A 16,244-nucleotide genomic window follows, 5' to 3' on the forward strand; every position below is an offset into this window, starting at 1 on the left:
ACTTGTGTGTCTCAGAGTGGTTTGATTTTGGTTTTTTTAGGTTGGTTTTTTTTCTTTGGGGTCTAAGGCAACACTGCCTCTGCTCTATATCCACACTGGCTCTTCAGGCAGGCAGGAGAAGTGGTTTTATTGCCCTGTGAGGCTTTGTGTGACATGCACAGGTCGATGTGGGGTGACACTGCTGCAGCACAGGCCTGACAGCGAGCACGTGCAGATGCCCTTCGGTCTGACCAAGCTGGATCAATGTCCTGTCTTAGTGGCAGGGGCTGCCCTTTCCTCAAATACACACTCCTGATTGCAGAACAAAGACTTAATAAGAAGAAAATGCTCTTAGCATCTCTTTATTCAACCCTCATCCTCAGGTCAAGTTCGTGTCCTTCTCTAGCAAGACCAAGCCCCCGTGGAGGTTGAGCAAACCAAGGTCAGGTGTTCCCCCACCCTCCCAAGGGCACGGCCAACTCCAGCTCTGGAGATCACAGCTTTTGCAGCCCAGAGCTGGTATTTGGGGTGTAAAGATCTGCTGCAGTCACACCAACACACTGGCCGAGCACAGGAGCTCTGGTTAAACACCAGCAGAGGAGCCCAGAGTGATTCTTCATCTTCTGGAGTTTCCCCTCTCAGTCTCTGCAGGTGTTTGTACATAGAAATGACCAGTTCCTGAAGCTGCCACTTGCCTTGCAGGGTTTTCCCTGGCTCTGAGCTCTGTTTAAGTGTCCAGCTTCGCTCTGTCTGCCGCAGGGCTCTGGGGCTGTGCGGTGTCGTTGGCCACCACCGTGGCTTCTCCAAAGGTGTCGATGCACTTCCCCACGGCTTCCAGGATGAGCTGTAGCCGTCTGTCTAGGGCCAGGAGATGGGGCTCAGTGAGCACAGGGGCCAGGGGGTCCTGCAGGAGGGACTCCCTCATCACGTCACTGAGCCGGTACTCGGGCTCCGCCAAGAGCTGCAGTCGCAGTAATGTCGTCCTCTTTATTCTGGAAAATAAACAAATCAACAATTTAGTGGCTCCTAGCAAGAGCAGCTGAGCCCCTTGGCAGCAGGAGGGCAGAGATGGGTGAAGAAATGTAAAGAACTTTGCAATGAAAGTTCTTTAATTTTAATTTTGGTGAGTAATGAAATTCTTTGCAGAAACCTCTACTTCTGCCTTTGTTTTCCCAGAGTATTTGTACTGCAAATTTCTGTCAGCAGAGAGATAAAGATGACTGAAGTTCTCGGTAATGAGTGAGTCAGAGGTGACCCAGTTCCCCAGGTTCCTGCAGGGTGGTGCCATCCCCCAAGGATGACATTTATGAGACGGGAGCAGAGGGGGAGGTAAATAATAAGGCAAGAATGAGAAAATACCTTCTGTCAAAACTCTGAGCAAAAAAAAGAGGGAATATTTCCTGGAACTGATGTAAGTGTGACTTTTCACCTTAAGGGGTACCGAGATTCAAATATGATTTGCTTTGACAGAAAATGGGATGAAAAGCTGCAATCTTGGAATGCTTCTGGGCATGAAATGAAGTATTCTGAAATCATTTGTTTAATCCTCAGCAGAAATGTATTGACTTCAGCGTGTATAATACTGAAATGAATCAGTGGTTGTAGTCATTGCCCTTTAAATCTTGGAAACAAAGTGGTCCATGTGTGGGGAACCGTTCGGATTCAGCCAAGCCAGAATTTTCAGGTGGAAAAAGGTGTAGTTAGATCCATTTTAGCCAACTCCAGAATTTGTCTTTCTGTGGCTGTTGTTTACCCAGGTCATCCACTGGGAATGTTGATCTGGATCTCTGCAGCTCCAGCAGGCCACGTGCTGTTTGGGAAAGGGTTGTGGCTGTACCAGGTCCTGGGGGCAATCACTAAGGTAGGAAAAGGCCTTTAGGATCATCAAGTCCAACTGCAGTCCCAGAACCATCGAACCATGCCCTCAAGTGCCACATCCACACATCCTTTAAAGACTTCCAGGGATGGAAACTCCACAATTTCCCTGGGCAGCCTGTGCCAATGTTTTACAACCCTTTCCAGGAAAATTTTTCCCTCATATCTAACCTAAATCAGGAGTAGCTGAGCAAGGTGTGTGTCTGTGGTCAGTGTGCGTGTAGCACGAGGGAAGGAGGATGCTGCTGCCACAGGGGCAGGCATCAGCTTCCTGCATTAATACCGCTGGAAAAAATAAAATAATCAATTGATCAAGTGTCAGGGCTGGCAAGGAAGCCTTAAACCCCAGCTGTGAGCTGCTGCTGCTGCTGCTGCTGCCCTGGAAAGCTGTGCCCAGGGCAGATGTGAAGGAGCATCTGTGCGCTGTCCTTCGAGGCAGGGCCGGCACAGGAGCTGCTGTGGGTAAACACCAGCTGTGTTTGCTCTGGTCCCAACAGCGACGGCGCTTGGAGGTGGAGAACGGGCTGCTCTGACCCCGTGGGGAGCAGCTGATTGAGTGCTGGAACAGTTACACAACAAACAGGCAGAGCACGGAGAGGGCTGAGATGGAAACACTGCCCCGGCCCTGCTCCGCTCCCACTGTGACCCTGTGGCTGTGCTGAACTGCTGAACGTTTCACCCCGAGCCTTCCAGGGACTTCATCAGGCTCACCAGGGCTGTTTTCAGGCCTGGCTGTGCCTCCAGGAGGGTTTGGATGCTTTCAGGGAAAGGACCAGCTCATGGCATGTCTGTATCTGTGCCAACCACTGTGCTGGGAGAGGAGACCTGCAGGCTTCGACGTGTGGGACAGGGGCTGGGCTGGGAGCTGTGAAAGGCAGCTAAAAATACAGACCCAAATCTGCTGGAAGCCAGACTTGGAGCAGAACTCAGCTGGGGATGAGGTGGGTGTGTTAAACAGGGAAGGAAGCAGGCTGCCTGCAGCATCCCTGCGCTCCCAGAGCTCCCACGTGGAGTGGCTGCAGGAGCTTTCCTGCTCACGTGGCTCAGCTTGGTGTCGGAGCAAGGAGGTGACTCGGTGGGCTGAGTCCAGGCTGTTGGTCAGGGCAGGCTGAAATTTGTGGTCTCCATGTGCTTACTCAAGTAAAACCTCTTCTCTTCCTTTCCAAGTGGTTTTTAGGTGCTCTCCCACTCCAAATGGATCGGCTCTTGTGGGAAATGAGGGTTTGTGTGTCTCCCTCAGACAGCACGAGTTGCTTTTATGGTGTTCCTGGCCCTAGTTTGCTTATGACAAGGTGTTCAGGTCCTCTTAGCACTGCCTTTCACAAGAATTAAATTAAGAGTGGTTTCTGGGAGGTGGACCTGGAAGAACAGGAATGATGTGACCTGTGGATATTACGGTGTGCAGATCAAATTAAGAGGCAGAGTTAATTTCAAACTGCACAAAATTTCAAGAGAAGGATTCCCTGTGAGCCTGCAATTAGAAATGAAAAGACTTGCTGAGTACAAATAACAGTTCTTAAAATTAAAGCTGTGTGGGGAGAGTGCAGTTACCACCCCGAGGGGGACAAGGAGCAGGTACAGCAAGGAAAAAGGCTACACATCTCCTGAAGAGAAACCCCAGGGAAGAGCAGCTGCTTCTGCCTCTTAAATTTAACTTTCAGCTGCTGATTTATGTGAATTAACGAAGGGGGAACATAGGGTTAAATTTATGAGCTTCTCCTTCATGCCATGAGAAGAGGAAACCTGATTAACTGCATCGAAGTTCCACCAGGATTTTGGATGGAGATTTGTGCTTCCTGATAGCACCTCATGTTGATGGGCTGGAAAAGGCTGTTAGAACTTTCTGGAAGAGTTTGATCCAATGGACAGTGCCCCCTGCTCTGTCAGTGAATGCTTTTCCACTTGTGATTCCCATGCTCCAGCACCCAGCCTGCCCCTTGGCTGGGATTAGAAGGTTCTTCTTGAGCTGCTGGATGGAGCCAGGCCTGGGTGACTTCCCAGTGACAGCAGGAGCACCAACATTCCTGGGCAGGAAGGAAGGTGGAGTTGGGACTTACATGCAGCACTGGGAGAGCGGAGCCAGGATGGAGATTTCATCGTGGGAATGCCGCCCAAACCTGGGGGTGAAGCAGAGTTCAGTGGTGCCCTCCTCCTTTCCCCCTCCCGACCTCCTCCCCCCCACTGCCTCACCCTCGGGCATTGTCCAGGTGCAGGAGGAAGCCATCGTCCCCAAACTTGGTGAACATCTCGTAGTGGTGCCGGTCCATGTTCCCTGCAAAAGGACACAGAGAGACAGAGTTTCCCCTGCAGGGAATTTTTGAAACTATCCCAAGCTTTCTTTCAGACCTGCATGGAATATTTGTTGCTGGGCTGGAAGTGTCTGCAATGGTCAGAGCTGCTGCTTCCCCTTGCTGGGGAGAGTCTGGGGGCTCCCCTGTGCCTCCACATTGAAGGGGCTGTGCTGGCTGTGGGGAGGAGAGAGGGAGGGAGGCAGGAAGGCAGGAAGGCAGGAAGGAAGGAAGGAAGGAAGGAAGGAAGGAAGGCAGGAAGGAAGGCAGGCAGGAAGGAAGGAAGGCAGGAAGGAAGGCAGGCAGGAAGGCAGGAAGGAAAGCAGGAAGGAAGGAAGAAAGGAAGGAAGGAAGGAAGGAAGGAAGGAAGGAAGGAAGGAAGGAAGGAAGGAAGGAAGGAAGGCAGGCAGGAAGGAAGGAAGGAAGGCAGGAAGGAAGGAAGGCAGGAAGGCAGGAAGGAAGGAAGGCAGGAAGGAAGGAAGGAAGGAAGGCAGGCAGGAAGGAAGGAAGGCAGGAAGGAAGGAAGGAAGGCAGGAAGGCAGGAAGGCAGGAAGGAAGGCAGGAAGGCAGGAAGGCAGGCAGGCAGGAAGGCAGGAAGGAAGGAAGGAAGGCAGGAAGGAAGGAAGGAAGGCAGGCAGGAAGGAAGGAAGGCAGGAAGGAAGGAATTCGGCAGGAAGGCAGGAAGGCAGGCAGGCAGGAAGGCAGGAAGGAAGGAAGGAAGGCAGGAAGGAAGGAAGGAAGGAATTCGGAAGGAAGGAAGGAAGGAAGGCAGGCAGGAAGGAAGGAAGGAAGGCAGGCAGGAAGGAAGGCAGGAAGGAAGGAAGGCAGGCAGGCAGGAAGGAAGGCAGGCAGGAAGGAAGGAAGGAAGGCAGGCAGGAAGGCAGGAAGGAAGGAAGGCAGGCAGGCAGGAAGGAAGGCAGGAAGGAAGGAAGGCAGGAAGGAAGGAAGGAAGGCAGGCAGGAAGGAAGGCAGGAAGGAAGGACCTTTCGCCCTCCATCATTACCTGTTAGGAAGTCGAATATGGCCATGTCCACGATGTTGAGCAGCCGGTTGCTGTTGCTGTAGGGGTAGATCTCCCTCACCGTGTTGCAGTAGAGAGGATTCACTTCCCACCTGCAGGAAATGGAGAAGAGGAGATGCTCTCAGCTGCTACTGCCATGTCCCGAAAATTTCCCCAAGCCCATCTTCCATGTGAAGATGTAGAGGAGGAGGAGATAAATCCCCCCTTGTGCCTGCAGAAGACTGGATTCAAACGCAGCCAATGCCCAGGCTTTAAGGGTCATTACATTAATTATTACACTAATTACGGGCACCCAGAGCCTCAGCCTTCCTCCGCCTGGATTATTTCTGCAGGTCTGTCTGTGTGTCTGTACCCTGCAGTGCAGGTATGGGATGCAGCATCATTTACCCACTTACTCCTCTTTTCCATCGAACGAGTAGGAGCGGATCCATGGGTTGGGGATGGAGAGCCGTGGGGCCAGGTTGAGGGATGGCAGGAAGGCAGAGAGGGAGCCTTCCAGGAGGTGAGGGTTCCCACACACGGCGTACTCTGTTTTGCACATGTACGGGCACTTGGCGAAGAAGCAGACGTTGCTGGCTGGAAGGAGAGCAGAAAACGGGGAAAAGGGGCCGTGATCTCCAGGAAGATGCAAGGTGGCCTGGCCTGAGCCCTTCCCCACCATGGGACAGTGACTAGTTCTTGTGGCAGGGGTAGTAAAGGGAAGGGGAACAGACATGAAGAGTCCCAAGGAGCTGCAGATAAGTGCAGAGCAATTTGAAACCCCTGTTTGATGGCTGTTCCTTGGAAATGCTCTGGGGAATCCAAGGAAAAACAAGGTAAAACCCAAAGCATCCATCTCACCAATGTCAACCTGCCCAATCACAGATTTGGGTCCTGTGCTAAGGGAAAGGTTAAGAAAACAGGCCAAAGGAGTAGAGCTTGCAGATGATTCCAGCTGGAGCTGGGAGAGGGAGCCTCTGCTGTAACCGCATCTTTGTGCTTGTTTCACCCAGGAACTTCATCTCTGCACCACAGCACGAGTCCTGCAGCCCCTCTTCCTGCAGCCCCTGCCCTTCCTCCCACCACGGACCAACACAGGTTGGGATTGGGTGTGAAGAGACCTTAAAGACCATGGAGACCATAAAGGGCCCCCTCCCAGCTCACGCCAGCCAAGCCCTCGCCCACCTGGTGACACGAAGAAGACGCTCTGCAGGACCTCGTTCTTGGTGACCTCCAGGATCTCCTTGGTGACATTGATCAGCCTCCCCACTGTGGGCGGCACCCTCCGGAAATCCAGGATCCTGCACGGAGGGGACAGTGGGTGGTGCCAGGGGATGTTGCTGCACAGCGGGGTGGCACGTGCTGCCCTCATCCCTTCCATCAGTGAACCAGGAGCCTTTGCATCACTGCACCCAGATTCTTTCCAGCAAAAAGCCACCCTGCCCCCTGGGCCGAAATGCAGCTCAGTTTGGATTTTGGTATTTTAATAGCTGCTGCCTGGAACAATCTGGATGTTCTCCAGGATTCCTGCCTCTTTCCCTAACATTGCCTTGGTTTCTCCCATCCCCTTGCACACACACAGGGCCCTCCAAGGGCCAAAGCAGCCCTTCAGGCCCTTCCACAATGTTGTTTTGACATGGAGCAGGGATGTTGATCCTGGTACAACATGGCTGAGGAGGCACTCGCCCTCCAGAGGCACTCATGCCCAGCTAATTCCTCAAAAAAACTCTTAAAAACCTCAGGGCCTGGGGCAGGAAAGCATTCCTGGCAGTCAAAGGGAAGCTGCTGCAGATTGCTGAGTCAGTAACACGGGGTGAACTGGCTGATGCTCTGTTTGGCTCCTTGGGTAATGCCCTCTGCTCCTGGGAACTGGGCACAGAACAGGATTTAGCCTGTTACTTATTGAGCAATGTTTAGAGAGAAAAAAATTATTTGCTTTCATCCAGCATCTTTCAGCTCTAAAAACCACAAAGCACTTCACAAAAGCAGTCTGGCCTCATTTTTGTGGCGGGGGAGCTGCAGGGGCGAGGTGGTGGTGGCTGAGTGCAGCAGAGTCACTGTGGGGATGGTGGGGCAGAACTGGGAAAGGAATTCAGCTCCCTTCGTTGCCTTTCTCAGAGTCTGAGCTACAGGACTTGATTTAGTCCTGCTTATCTCCAACTGGAGACCCCCACCCGCCCATCAGAAATCGCCTTCTCTTGGTGTTCAGTGCTCATCCCACCGAGGGGAGAAAGGCTGTTGCCCTCATCTTCTGAGAAGGGTATTTTTGATTTCATTAAACACAAACCCTGCTGGGAAGAGGTGCCAGGTTAATTGCTCATTATCTGAGGGCTTAAAACTGCATCGCTGCAGTTTATCAACCCAAAGCACACCTTGATTGCTGATTGAGTGTGTGCCTCCCTCCCCAGGAGGGCACCCAGGCTGTGCCCAGAGCTCAGCTCTGCACTTGGATGCAGAGGAGGGACAATGTGTGACAGCCAGGAGAGAATCTGACCTGTTCCAACCCGGACTTCATCTCTTCTGAGGCAAAGCTGGCTCTGGGGTGCCAGATGAGATCCAGAGCCACTCCTTCCCTAAATGACACCTCAGCTCTTCGGGGGTGCTGCAGAGCAATCCCTTCCCAGAGCTCTGCAGAGCTCTGCATGGCTTTTCCCAGAGCTCTCGTGGGCAGAGCAGCAGGCGCTGGCCCAGCAGGAGGAGGCAGGGGCAGGGTCTGGCCCTACCTGTCCAGGTGGAAGGCGGCGATCTCGGCGTTGTGCCGCTGGAAGTCCACGAAGTAGAAAAAGTCCTCTGGAGTCTCCTCCTCACGTTTCTGCCTGGGAGAAAGCAGGGGGTGAACCTAACCAAGCTGCTGGGCAGCCTGGACACTGAGTGGTGGCACAAGGACAGTGCACCCAGGGACGGCTGGTGGGCTTGGGGACAGCCGTTGTGTGGCCACACCAGTGCCCAGGCCAAAAGCGCTCAGTGCTGAGCTGGAGCCATCTCCCACCGTGCCAGGGAGCAGCACTTGCACCCTGGTGGTGCCAGGGGGGTGAGGGAGGCAGAAGGGCTGGCTGGGGGCTTTAAATCTGCTTGTGCCAGAGCTTCGACCCTCTGAGGACAGAGTTTCAGGTGGGTGTTTGTCACATCCCCCCGGGAGGCAGAGGAGGGCTCTGGTCCAATGCTCTCCTATCCCTGAGGTGGGAACTGCATTAAATTGAATTTTCTGGCTGTCACACAGTGCCCCAGTATGTGCAGCATGGGAATTTGATGCTCATTGTCCCAGGCAGCTGCATGACACAGGAAAGCCCTCCTGGCTCAGCAGGGTGTGGATGCTTTCCTTCCCCTCCAGGACCTGATGGACACTGGGCAGAGGTGGATGGAAACCAATGGAGGAGGAGCTGGCTGCCTTCTGGGTGAGGATATTATCCCAGTCCATGTGCTGCCAGCTGCTCTGCTCACACAGGGACAGCAAACTGAGAGGGAATAGACGTGAAGAGTCCCAAGGGGCTGCAAATGAGTGCAGAAGCAATTTAAACCCTGTTTGATGGCTGTTTCTTGGAAACACGCTGGGGAATCCAAGGAAAACCAAGGTAAACCCCAAAGTCAGCTGGGGAAAAGGAGGCAATGAGCAGTCCCTCATGGCAAAGATCTCAGGAGAGCAAGTGTCCCAAGGTCCTTCACCACCTGGCACCCATGAACTGAGAAATTTCCAACACCAACAGCGGTGTGGGAACGCCAGTGTTTATCCACGTGTGTTCCTGGGAGCAGCCAAGAATAATGAAAAATAATGGAACCTTTCCAGCTGCCCAGGTAGCTGAGGGCAGGAAAGGGAAGGTGTGGCTGTGGTGTGGCTGTGGTGTGGCTGTCCACACCAAGGATGGTCGCAGCCCTCCCTGCAGGGGCTCAGGGGGGCTCTGCTGGCCTTACCTCATGGGCTTGAACATGGCTTTCCCAAAATCCTGGAACCTGAGGACCAGCTTCAGGTGCACACCGCTGGGCTTCACGACTGGGAGAGGAAAGGGGATGTTAACTCCTGGGAACACCCCCGTTACACACCCCGCATGACCTGGCTTTCCAACCCTGTGAGTGCATCCCATCACCCCTTCCAGCTACGCCTCTCTCTCTTTCCAGTTATTTTCCTTCTCTCCCTTGTGCCATAGAGAAGGTTTCCCTCCAGCCCCTCTCCCAACAGCCCTCTGTTACTTCCCCTTGGGGACTTTTCCCTCCCTCCCTGCCCAGCAGGAACCAGTGGTGTACTGGTGTCCTGATACCCGCACTGAACAGGCTGCTCGTGGAAATGGTGCAATCACCATCCCTGGAAGTGCTAAAAAATCGTGGGGATGTGGCACTTGGGTTGGGCTCCATCATTTTAGAGGACTTCTCCAAGCCAAATAATTTTATGATCTGTGATCCCAGCCTCTGCTGGGGTTAACGGGAGGGAGCAGAGCCTGGCTTGGCATGTCCCTGGCCGAGGTGAGGATGGAGGAGTTGGGGACTGGGGCCAGCCCAAGCGATGGCATGCAGGGACAAGCTGGGACCCCAAGTGCCACACTCACTCTGGCTGCAGTCACAGGCTCCCAGCAGCGCCTTCTCGTCCTGGCTGTAGTCTGCAAGGGCAGGAGGAGCAGTGAGACCCCGCCAGGCTCCATCTCTTGCTGCTGACCCTGCTCCCGGGCTCCAAGAAGGGACCCGTGGGGCCCGGAGCCCCCCAGCCCCACGCAGCTGCCCCCATCCCCATCCCTGTGGCAGGAGGCTGCTCACCGGCGCTGATGATGGGGAATTCCTGCATGTCCCGGAGCAGCCTGGTGACGGCGGGGCTGGAGCGGGGGTAGAGCCCATCCCGGCTGATGCCCAGGTGGAACTGCAGCCAGCTGGCGTCGGGCCGGAGCGGCAGCGGCGCCGCCGGGGAGGTCAGGTTGAGCTCCTCCCTGTAGAGCTTGTGTCTCCTGGAAGAGAGAGGTTCTGGGGATGAGGATGAGTCACGGGGAGGAAAACCTCCCTTTTCTGAGCCTGGAGTCTGCTGGGGAGTGGGGAGGCTGCCAGGAGCAGAGCATGGGGTGGATACGGGGAAACTGAGGCAGGGAGAGATGGCTGAGATGTCAGAGTCTCTGACCATCTCTGACAGAGTTTTTTCCTGAAGCTGGGAAAGTTTTTTCCCTGAAGGTCACAGGAGGGGGAAAAAAAGGTCACTAAAAGCCACAAATTGCCTCTGTGACCAAATTCACAGTGAGCAGGGATGCTATGAGGTCATCTGGCAGCATCCTGCCCGTCACCTCTTAAAATCAAGGCTCAACCCCACCCTTTTTTTGGTGGCTGGAGCTGAAGGAGCCTCCCAGTTTCAGTAATAACCCAAAACCATCTCTGCACTCAATCAGCATTTTCCTCAACCTCGAGACCTCCAGGCTGGGACTGTGGAACTGAAATGTTGCTTGTTCCAGTCAGCAGAGGACGGAGCTGTAGTTTCTCACTAACACTGTCCGGCCTGTGTACAGAGCAGCCAGTGCTGATAAAGGGAATATGCAGCCCAGGGTACACTGAAAGGGCCAGGATCCATCCATGAAAGCAAACAGGAGCTGGGGGCTGATAAGGAGTAGGACATTAACCAAGGCTGGGACGGAGTGGCTGCAGAGCAGGAAGGGCCACACGCCCGACCAGACCCCATCCAGAGCCTGAGCAAGTGAGGTCTGACCATGCATTTATTAGCCAAGGAATGGCACTGGGGGCTGGCAAGGGCTCCTGGGTGGTGGTGGTTTTTCTGTTTCCCTGCTCAGCCCAGCAGCTGGGCTCTGGTTGGGATTTTTCCATCATCCTCCATCCAAGCAGGCTGAGCCTGGTTAGTCCAGTCCGGCTGTGAGAGGGGATGAACCTTCCCAGAGGTGTTCCAGTGGTATCCTGGGAGACATCTAGGAACTGGAGGGACAGGTTGGATGTGCAGCTCATGGGAGCCTGTTCCCTCTCCCAGTTTGTTTGTCTTTCCATTGGATTGGGTCAACCACAGCATGAACTCCACGTGTGCATGGTCAGAGGGAAGCTGGAGCATTTCTCTCCCAGTCCATCTCTTTACTCAGGCTGCCTGCAAAGGAGGCAAAAAATTCCCTGTGCCCAAGGATGTGGGCCTGGCATTCCACCAGCTCCAGCAGAAGTGCCCTGAGCCCCCATCCTGCTTCCCTGCACCAGGTTTCCCGTGGATAAGTGAGGCACAACCTTAACCCTGCCACAGCCAGGGACAATAAACCCCAGTGTGATGTACAGGAATGACTCAGGATTTTTCCCTAGGGAAGCTGCCCAAATATTTTACCATATTTGCTCTCCTGCCTGCCATACACACAGGCTGTTCCCCCAGGGTGGCAGAGAGCAAGGGATTACTGAGGGGGAAAAAAATGCAGTGGTTATGCAAGGGGAGGCAGATCCCAGCCCTGCACCCACATGGTCCCTGCTCCGGCTGAGCCAGGCCCTTCCCAGCCTTTCAACCCAAAATACAGCTCTCTCTGCCTCCCCGCTTCCTTCAGGATTCCTGAAATATTTCCCTGGAAAAAACCAGATCTCTACAAAAAGCATAATGATATAAAACCAGGGTTCATTTCTACCCTGCTATAAATAGCCCTGGGGTTGCCCTGGCTCCCAGCTCTCTGCTGGGCTGGGGGGGCACAGCATGGGGTGACACTGCCTAGGCCACCAGAATCCTGAGTTTGGGATTTTGAAGCTGCTTCTTCAAGGATAAAAATAAGCTCTGGAGTTTTTAAAGGATTTTTTTGTTTTGTTTTGAAGAGGTGTGGATGTCTTGGGTTTTTTTTGCTGTTTCCTTCCTGCATCGCCATCAGTCTCTCCAGCTGGTTCTGCATCCTGCAATCAAACTCCCGGTCCTGATTGAAGTGCTGGGAACAGACAGGACGGGCAGCAGCCAGTTTGCAGGGAGCACCGTGGAGGAGGACAGGTTCTGGCCATGGGTATCCCAACGGGATGTGTCCTGGGGCTGCTCCAGCTGGCCAAGTCCCTGTCCAGCTGATGTCCATCTGGCCACAGAAATGAAGGCATACACGTTGTGCTGGAGGAATGGGGTTAAACTGCAGCTTGTTCCACTCAGAGGAGCGTCCTGCTGCTCCCAAAGCTGCTCTGCCAACAGTTGGATCCACAGGCAATGGAGAAATCTGCTGTCACCGTGTCAGGCTGAGGAGAGGCTGCCCATGGACACACAGCCCTGACCCTCTGCTGCCTGCCTCTGGATGTGGAGCTGCTGTGGACTCAACAGCAGCAGCAGCTTTGTTGAACCCATGGAGTGGGAGAGAGAGCCATGGATTCCTGAGTCCCACGAGGACCCTGCCCTGGGCTCCTTCCCCAGCCACACCAGAGAGGACACAGGCTCTGCAGTGCTTCTGGTGAGGCAGAAACTCCTCTGTGCCCACAGCAAATTAACAATCTTGTAAAATCCACTAGCCCTGGCAAGTGCCACCTGATCACACACTCAATTTGCAGCACCGATGGTTGCTGGCAGGTTTTTGCAGGAGGGGTTGTGTCACCTCAGCCTGTGCGAGCTCTCCAGGGGTTTCACCCACTTATGAGCACCACATATTTATTTCAAAGTGACTGAGGAATAATCAATACTCTGCCTTCCTTTCCTTCCTGGAGGTGCAAAGCAAAGTCAATCAAGGACAAATGGCATCGCCGTGTTCCTCCCAGCCGCACCACAACCAAGCCTTGGGGCAGAAGGCAAAGTGGAGCCATGGCTTCCTCACAAATCCCATGTTTCAACAGAGTGGTGGATAAAACTGGGGAATGCAGACTTGTTACTGTCCTGCAAGTGAGGCTGCAGCAAGTGCTCAGGGCTTCTGATGGTGCCATCAAGCCGTGTCCCACTGGGATTTTGCTTGGGAAACATCCACCTGGTACCCAAATCCTGATGTCTTCAGAAGACATTGCTCAGCTCTGAGAAGATGCACCAAGGTGGGTCTGTGGCACAGCCAGGGATACCCAAACCCACCATCCATGGATTCCAGGTGCTGTGGCAGAGGATTCAACAGAATCCAGACGGGAGTGAGGGAAGAGCCTTGCAGGGGTGACCCTGGCCGAGCACAAAGGAGGTTCCAGACCCTGGTGCTGCTCAGGCCGTGAAGGTCATTCTTTGTTCCTTCCATTTTTGCTTCCCATCATCTCCTCCAGTGAATCCCACATGGAACCAGCACTGGGTGAGTCCCACAGAAATAGGAGGAATATGCACAGAAGTGGAGAGAGCGGGAGCTGGGGAATGCTGCCTCTGCAGCTCAGCAAACACCACACAGGTAATGGGAGGAGCGGGGGCCGCTCCCATGCTGGAAACCAAACCTGGGCAGTGGGGAAGTGCCGGGACAGGGATCCCTGGGGTGGTCCCCAGGACATGCTGTCATCCCCTTGCAGGTGTCCTGTCCCACAGAGGGGACAGTGAAGTGACACCAGGAGCTCTGTGCTCTGTTGTATCTGAGGTTGTGCATGGATAGAAAAGTTCTTGGGGTGCAGGGAGGATCTCGGGGAATGTTGGGGGGTGCTGGATGTTTCCAGCTTGGCCCCAGCCCTCATGCAAAGGGGGTTAGATCAGGGAGTCAAGGTGCAGATGATCGATGTCTGGAGCTGAGGGTCACCGTCCCCCCCGGGGCAGTGGCCACAGGGCAATGACAGTCCCACCCCAGGAGCAGGACCAGGAGCAGGAGATGAGGGAGTTTTCTTGTTGCTGGGACTGGGAGAGGCAGCAGGAAGAGGGCTCTGACCTGGGGGTGCCTTTCTGTGGGGCTCTGATGGTGGAGCAGAGTGGGAGACACCCCAGGAAGGAGCGTCCCGGCAAAGTCCCCTCAGCCCAGCCCAGCCTGACGTGAGGGGCTGGAAGGGTGAAGGGGAGGGCAGTGGGGCACAGAGCCAGAGCAAGCTGCACTGGGGATGCCAGGGTATACCCAAGGGTTCGTTCCCAGGCAGGGGGTGCTTGAGCAGGGGAGGGGTGCCCAGGAGAGCTGCCCAGAAAGGGGGTACCTGTGGGGTACCTGTGGGGTACCTGAGAGTGGGTGTTCAGAGAGAGGGTGCCTGGGGGTGCCCATACAGGGAGTGCCTGGCGAGAGTGGCTGGGGGATGCCAGTGCAGGGGTGCCTGTGCAGGGGTTGCCCAGAAAGGGGGTACACAGGAGATGCCCGTGAGATGCACTCACAGGGGGTGCCTGGGAAGGGGGTGCTCAAGAGGTCCTGGTGCAGGGGAAGTCCAAAAAAGGGGTGCCCAGGACATGCCAGAGAAGCGTGTCCCCATGCAAGGGGTGCCAGGAAAGGGGTGTCCAGGAGATATCTGGGAACAGGGTGCCCATGCAGGGGTGCCCAGGGGACACCCGGGAAGGGGGTGGCCTGGAGATGCCGGTGCAGTGGGTGCCCAAGAAAGGGGTCCCCAGGAAATGCCCGGGAAGCGTGGGATCATGCCAGGGGTGCCCGTTAGGAGGGTGCCCAGAAGATGTCCAGGAAAAGGGTGCCCTGGAGATTCCCGGGAAAGGGGTGTCGGGGAAGGAGGTGTCCAGGAGATGCCCGGCAAGGGGATGCCAGCAGATGCCGGGGTGCCCAGGAAATAGCCAGGAAAGTGCTACCGGGGAAGGAGGTGACCAGGAGATGCCCAGGAAAGCGGTGTCCAGGCGATGCCCGGTGCGGGGTGCCCAGGAGCTGCCCGCGCAGGGGATGCGCGGTGCGGGGAGCCGGGCGCGGGGGTGCCGCGGCTGCGGGACGCACCTGTTCCAGCGAGCCGCCTTCCGCCGGTAGTAGCGCAGGGCTTCGCGGGCGCCCAGCAGCGGCTCGGCGGGGCCCGGCGGGGCGGCGCGGTACAGCGGGTGGGCGAAGAGGCGGCGCAGCGCGGGGGCGGCGCGGGGGGCGCGGGGCGGCGGGCGCGGCGCGGGGGGCGCGGGGCAGGGGCAGCCCGGGGAGAGCCCCCCCAGCTCCCGCCGCGCCCGCGGCCAGAGGTGGAAGTAGAGGTCGGCGGCCAGCAGCGCCCCGAGCAGCAGCAGCACGGCCGGGCGGTCCCGCCGCGGCCCCGGCATGGCCGGTGCGGACGGGGACGGGGACGGGGACGGGGACAGCGCCGGGCGCGCCGCCGCCGGCTCCCGGGGCAGGGCGCACGGGGGAGCTCGAGCGGCGGAGTCGGGGGGTGCGGGCACCTCGGGGCGGGGACCGGGCAGGGCGCTCGGGGCCCGGGGCGGGGGAGCGGGCGTGGGTGGGGGGACGGCAGCGTGGGAGCCTCCCCCGGACAGGGTCCCGGTGCCGGTGCCGGCGGGGACCGAGCCGGACAGCCCCGGGCTCTGCCGCCCGCCCCCTGAGCGCCGCCCGCTCGCCCAGCGCAGCCCCCGCGCAGGTGGCGGGTCCCCCGCCCGCCCTCGTCGCCAGCTCGTTCGGGGCTCCGTCCCCTCTCCCGAAAGCGAAAGTCGGCCCGGCGAGAGCTTTGGCAGGAGCTGGAGGGTGCTGGGTGTTGCTGGTGCGGGCATGGGATGCGGGGGTGCTGTGTGGGAACGGGGCGCGGGGATGGGGTGCTCGAAGCCCTCCGGGTGTCTGCGGGCAGGGCCCGGGTGGGCTCTGCCCCCCCACAGCCGGGCTTGCAGCCCTTCCGCGGTGCTCGCTGGCAGATGGTTCAGACGCCGCTTTTTCTTAATTCCTAAAAAAACCCCTATAGTTGGGGAAACTCCTCCCTGCAGTTTGCTGGGAGAGGCCGGGCCGTGGGGATGGGATTGGGCTGGGACTCATCGCGCTCGTCCTGGGGGCACGGAGAGCCCGGCTGCGAGCGGGGTGCGGAGCCCAGCAAGGGACAGGTCGGAGAGCACCGGGCCAAGGGGGGCGAGCAGAGGAGAAACTGGCTGTGCGCGGGGAGAGCGTGACCAGACTGGCCTGGCTCCGGGGCTGTGCTGAAGGGGGAACAGAAAATAAACTGCAGAAAGGGGAAAAACGCGGTTTTGTTTTCAGCTGGCTGGAGCAGGGCTCGGTTCTGCGTGCAGCACGGCGAGGGGAGGCTCTGGGAAGTGCGCTGGGATGGGGGGTTTGGACTGAGCAAAACGGCATCGGAGGGGCTGCTGGACGAGCATCTGTCCTGAAGTCTGAGATGCTGCTTCGATCCGGGGGGGTGGGGCGGGGAAGAGAAAA

General features: G+C 56.7%; 1 protein-coding gene across 1 annotated transcript; it reads right to left on the reverse strand.

Moving 5' to 3' along the window:
* Positions 1-443: 443 nt before the first annotated feature.
* FAM20A (FAM20A golgi associated secretory pathway pseudokinase) lies at positions 444-15,154 on the reverse strand (the record flags this gene model as incomplete). Its single annotated transcript, XM_082294071.1, has 11 exons — positions 444-971; positions 3,912-3,971; positions 4,045-4,126; positions 5,146-5,255; positions 5,559-5,739; positions 6,328-6,443; positions 7,866-7,958; positions 9,052-9,130; positions 9,681-9,731; positions 9,886-10,070; positions 14,850-15,154. The coding sequence occupies 11 exons, from the start codon at positions 15,152-15,154 to the stop codon at positions 707-709; spliced, it is 1,527 nt and encodes a 508-aa protein (XP_082150197.1). The 3' UTR covers positions 444-706.
* Between the last annotated feature and the right edge of the window lie 1,090 nt (positions 15,155-16,244).

Source organism: Coloeus monedula (genome assembly GCF_965178545.1).
Source record: "Coloeus monedula genome assembly, chromosome: 19".
NCBI lineage: Eukaryota > Metazoa > Chordata > Aves > Passeriformes > Corvidae > Coloeus > Coloeus monedula.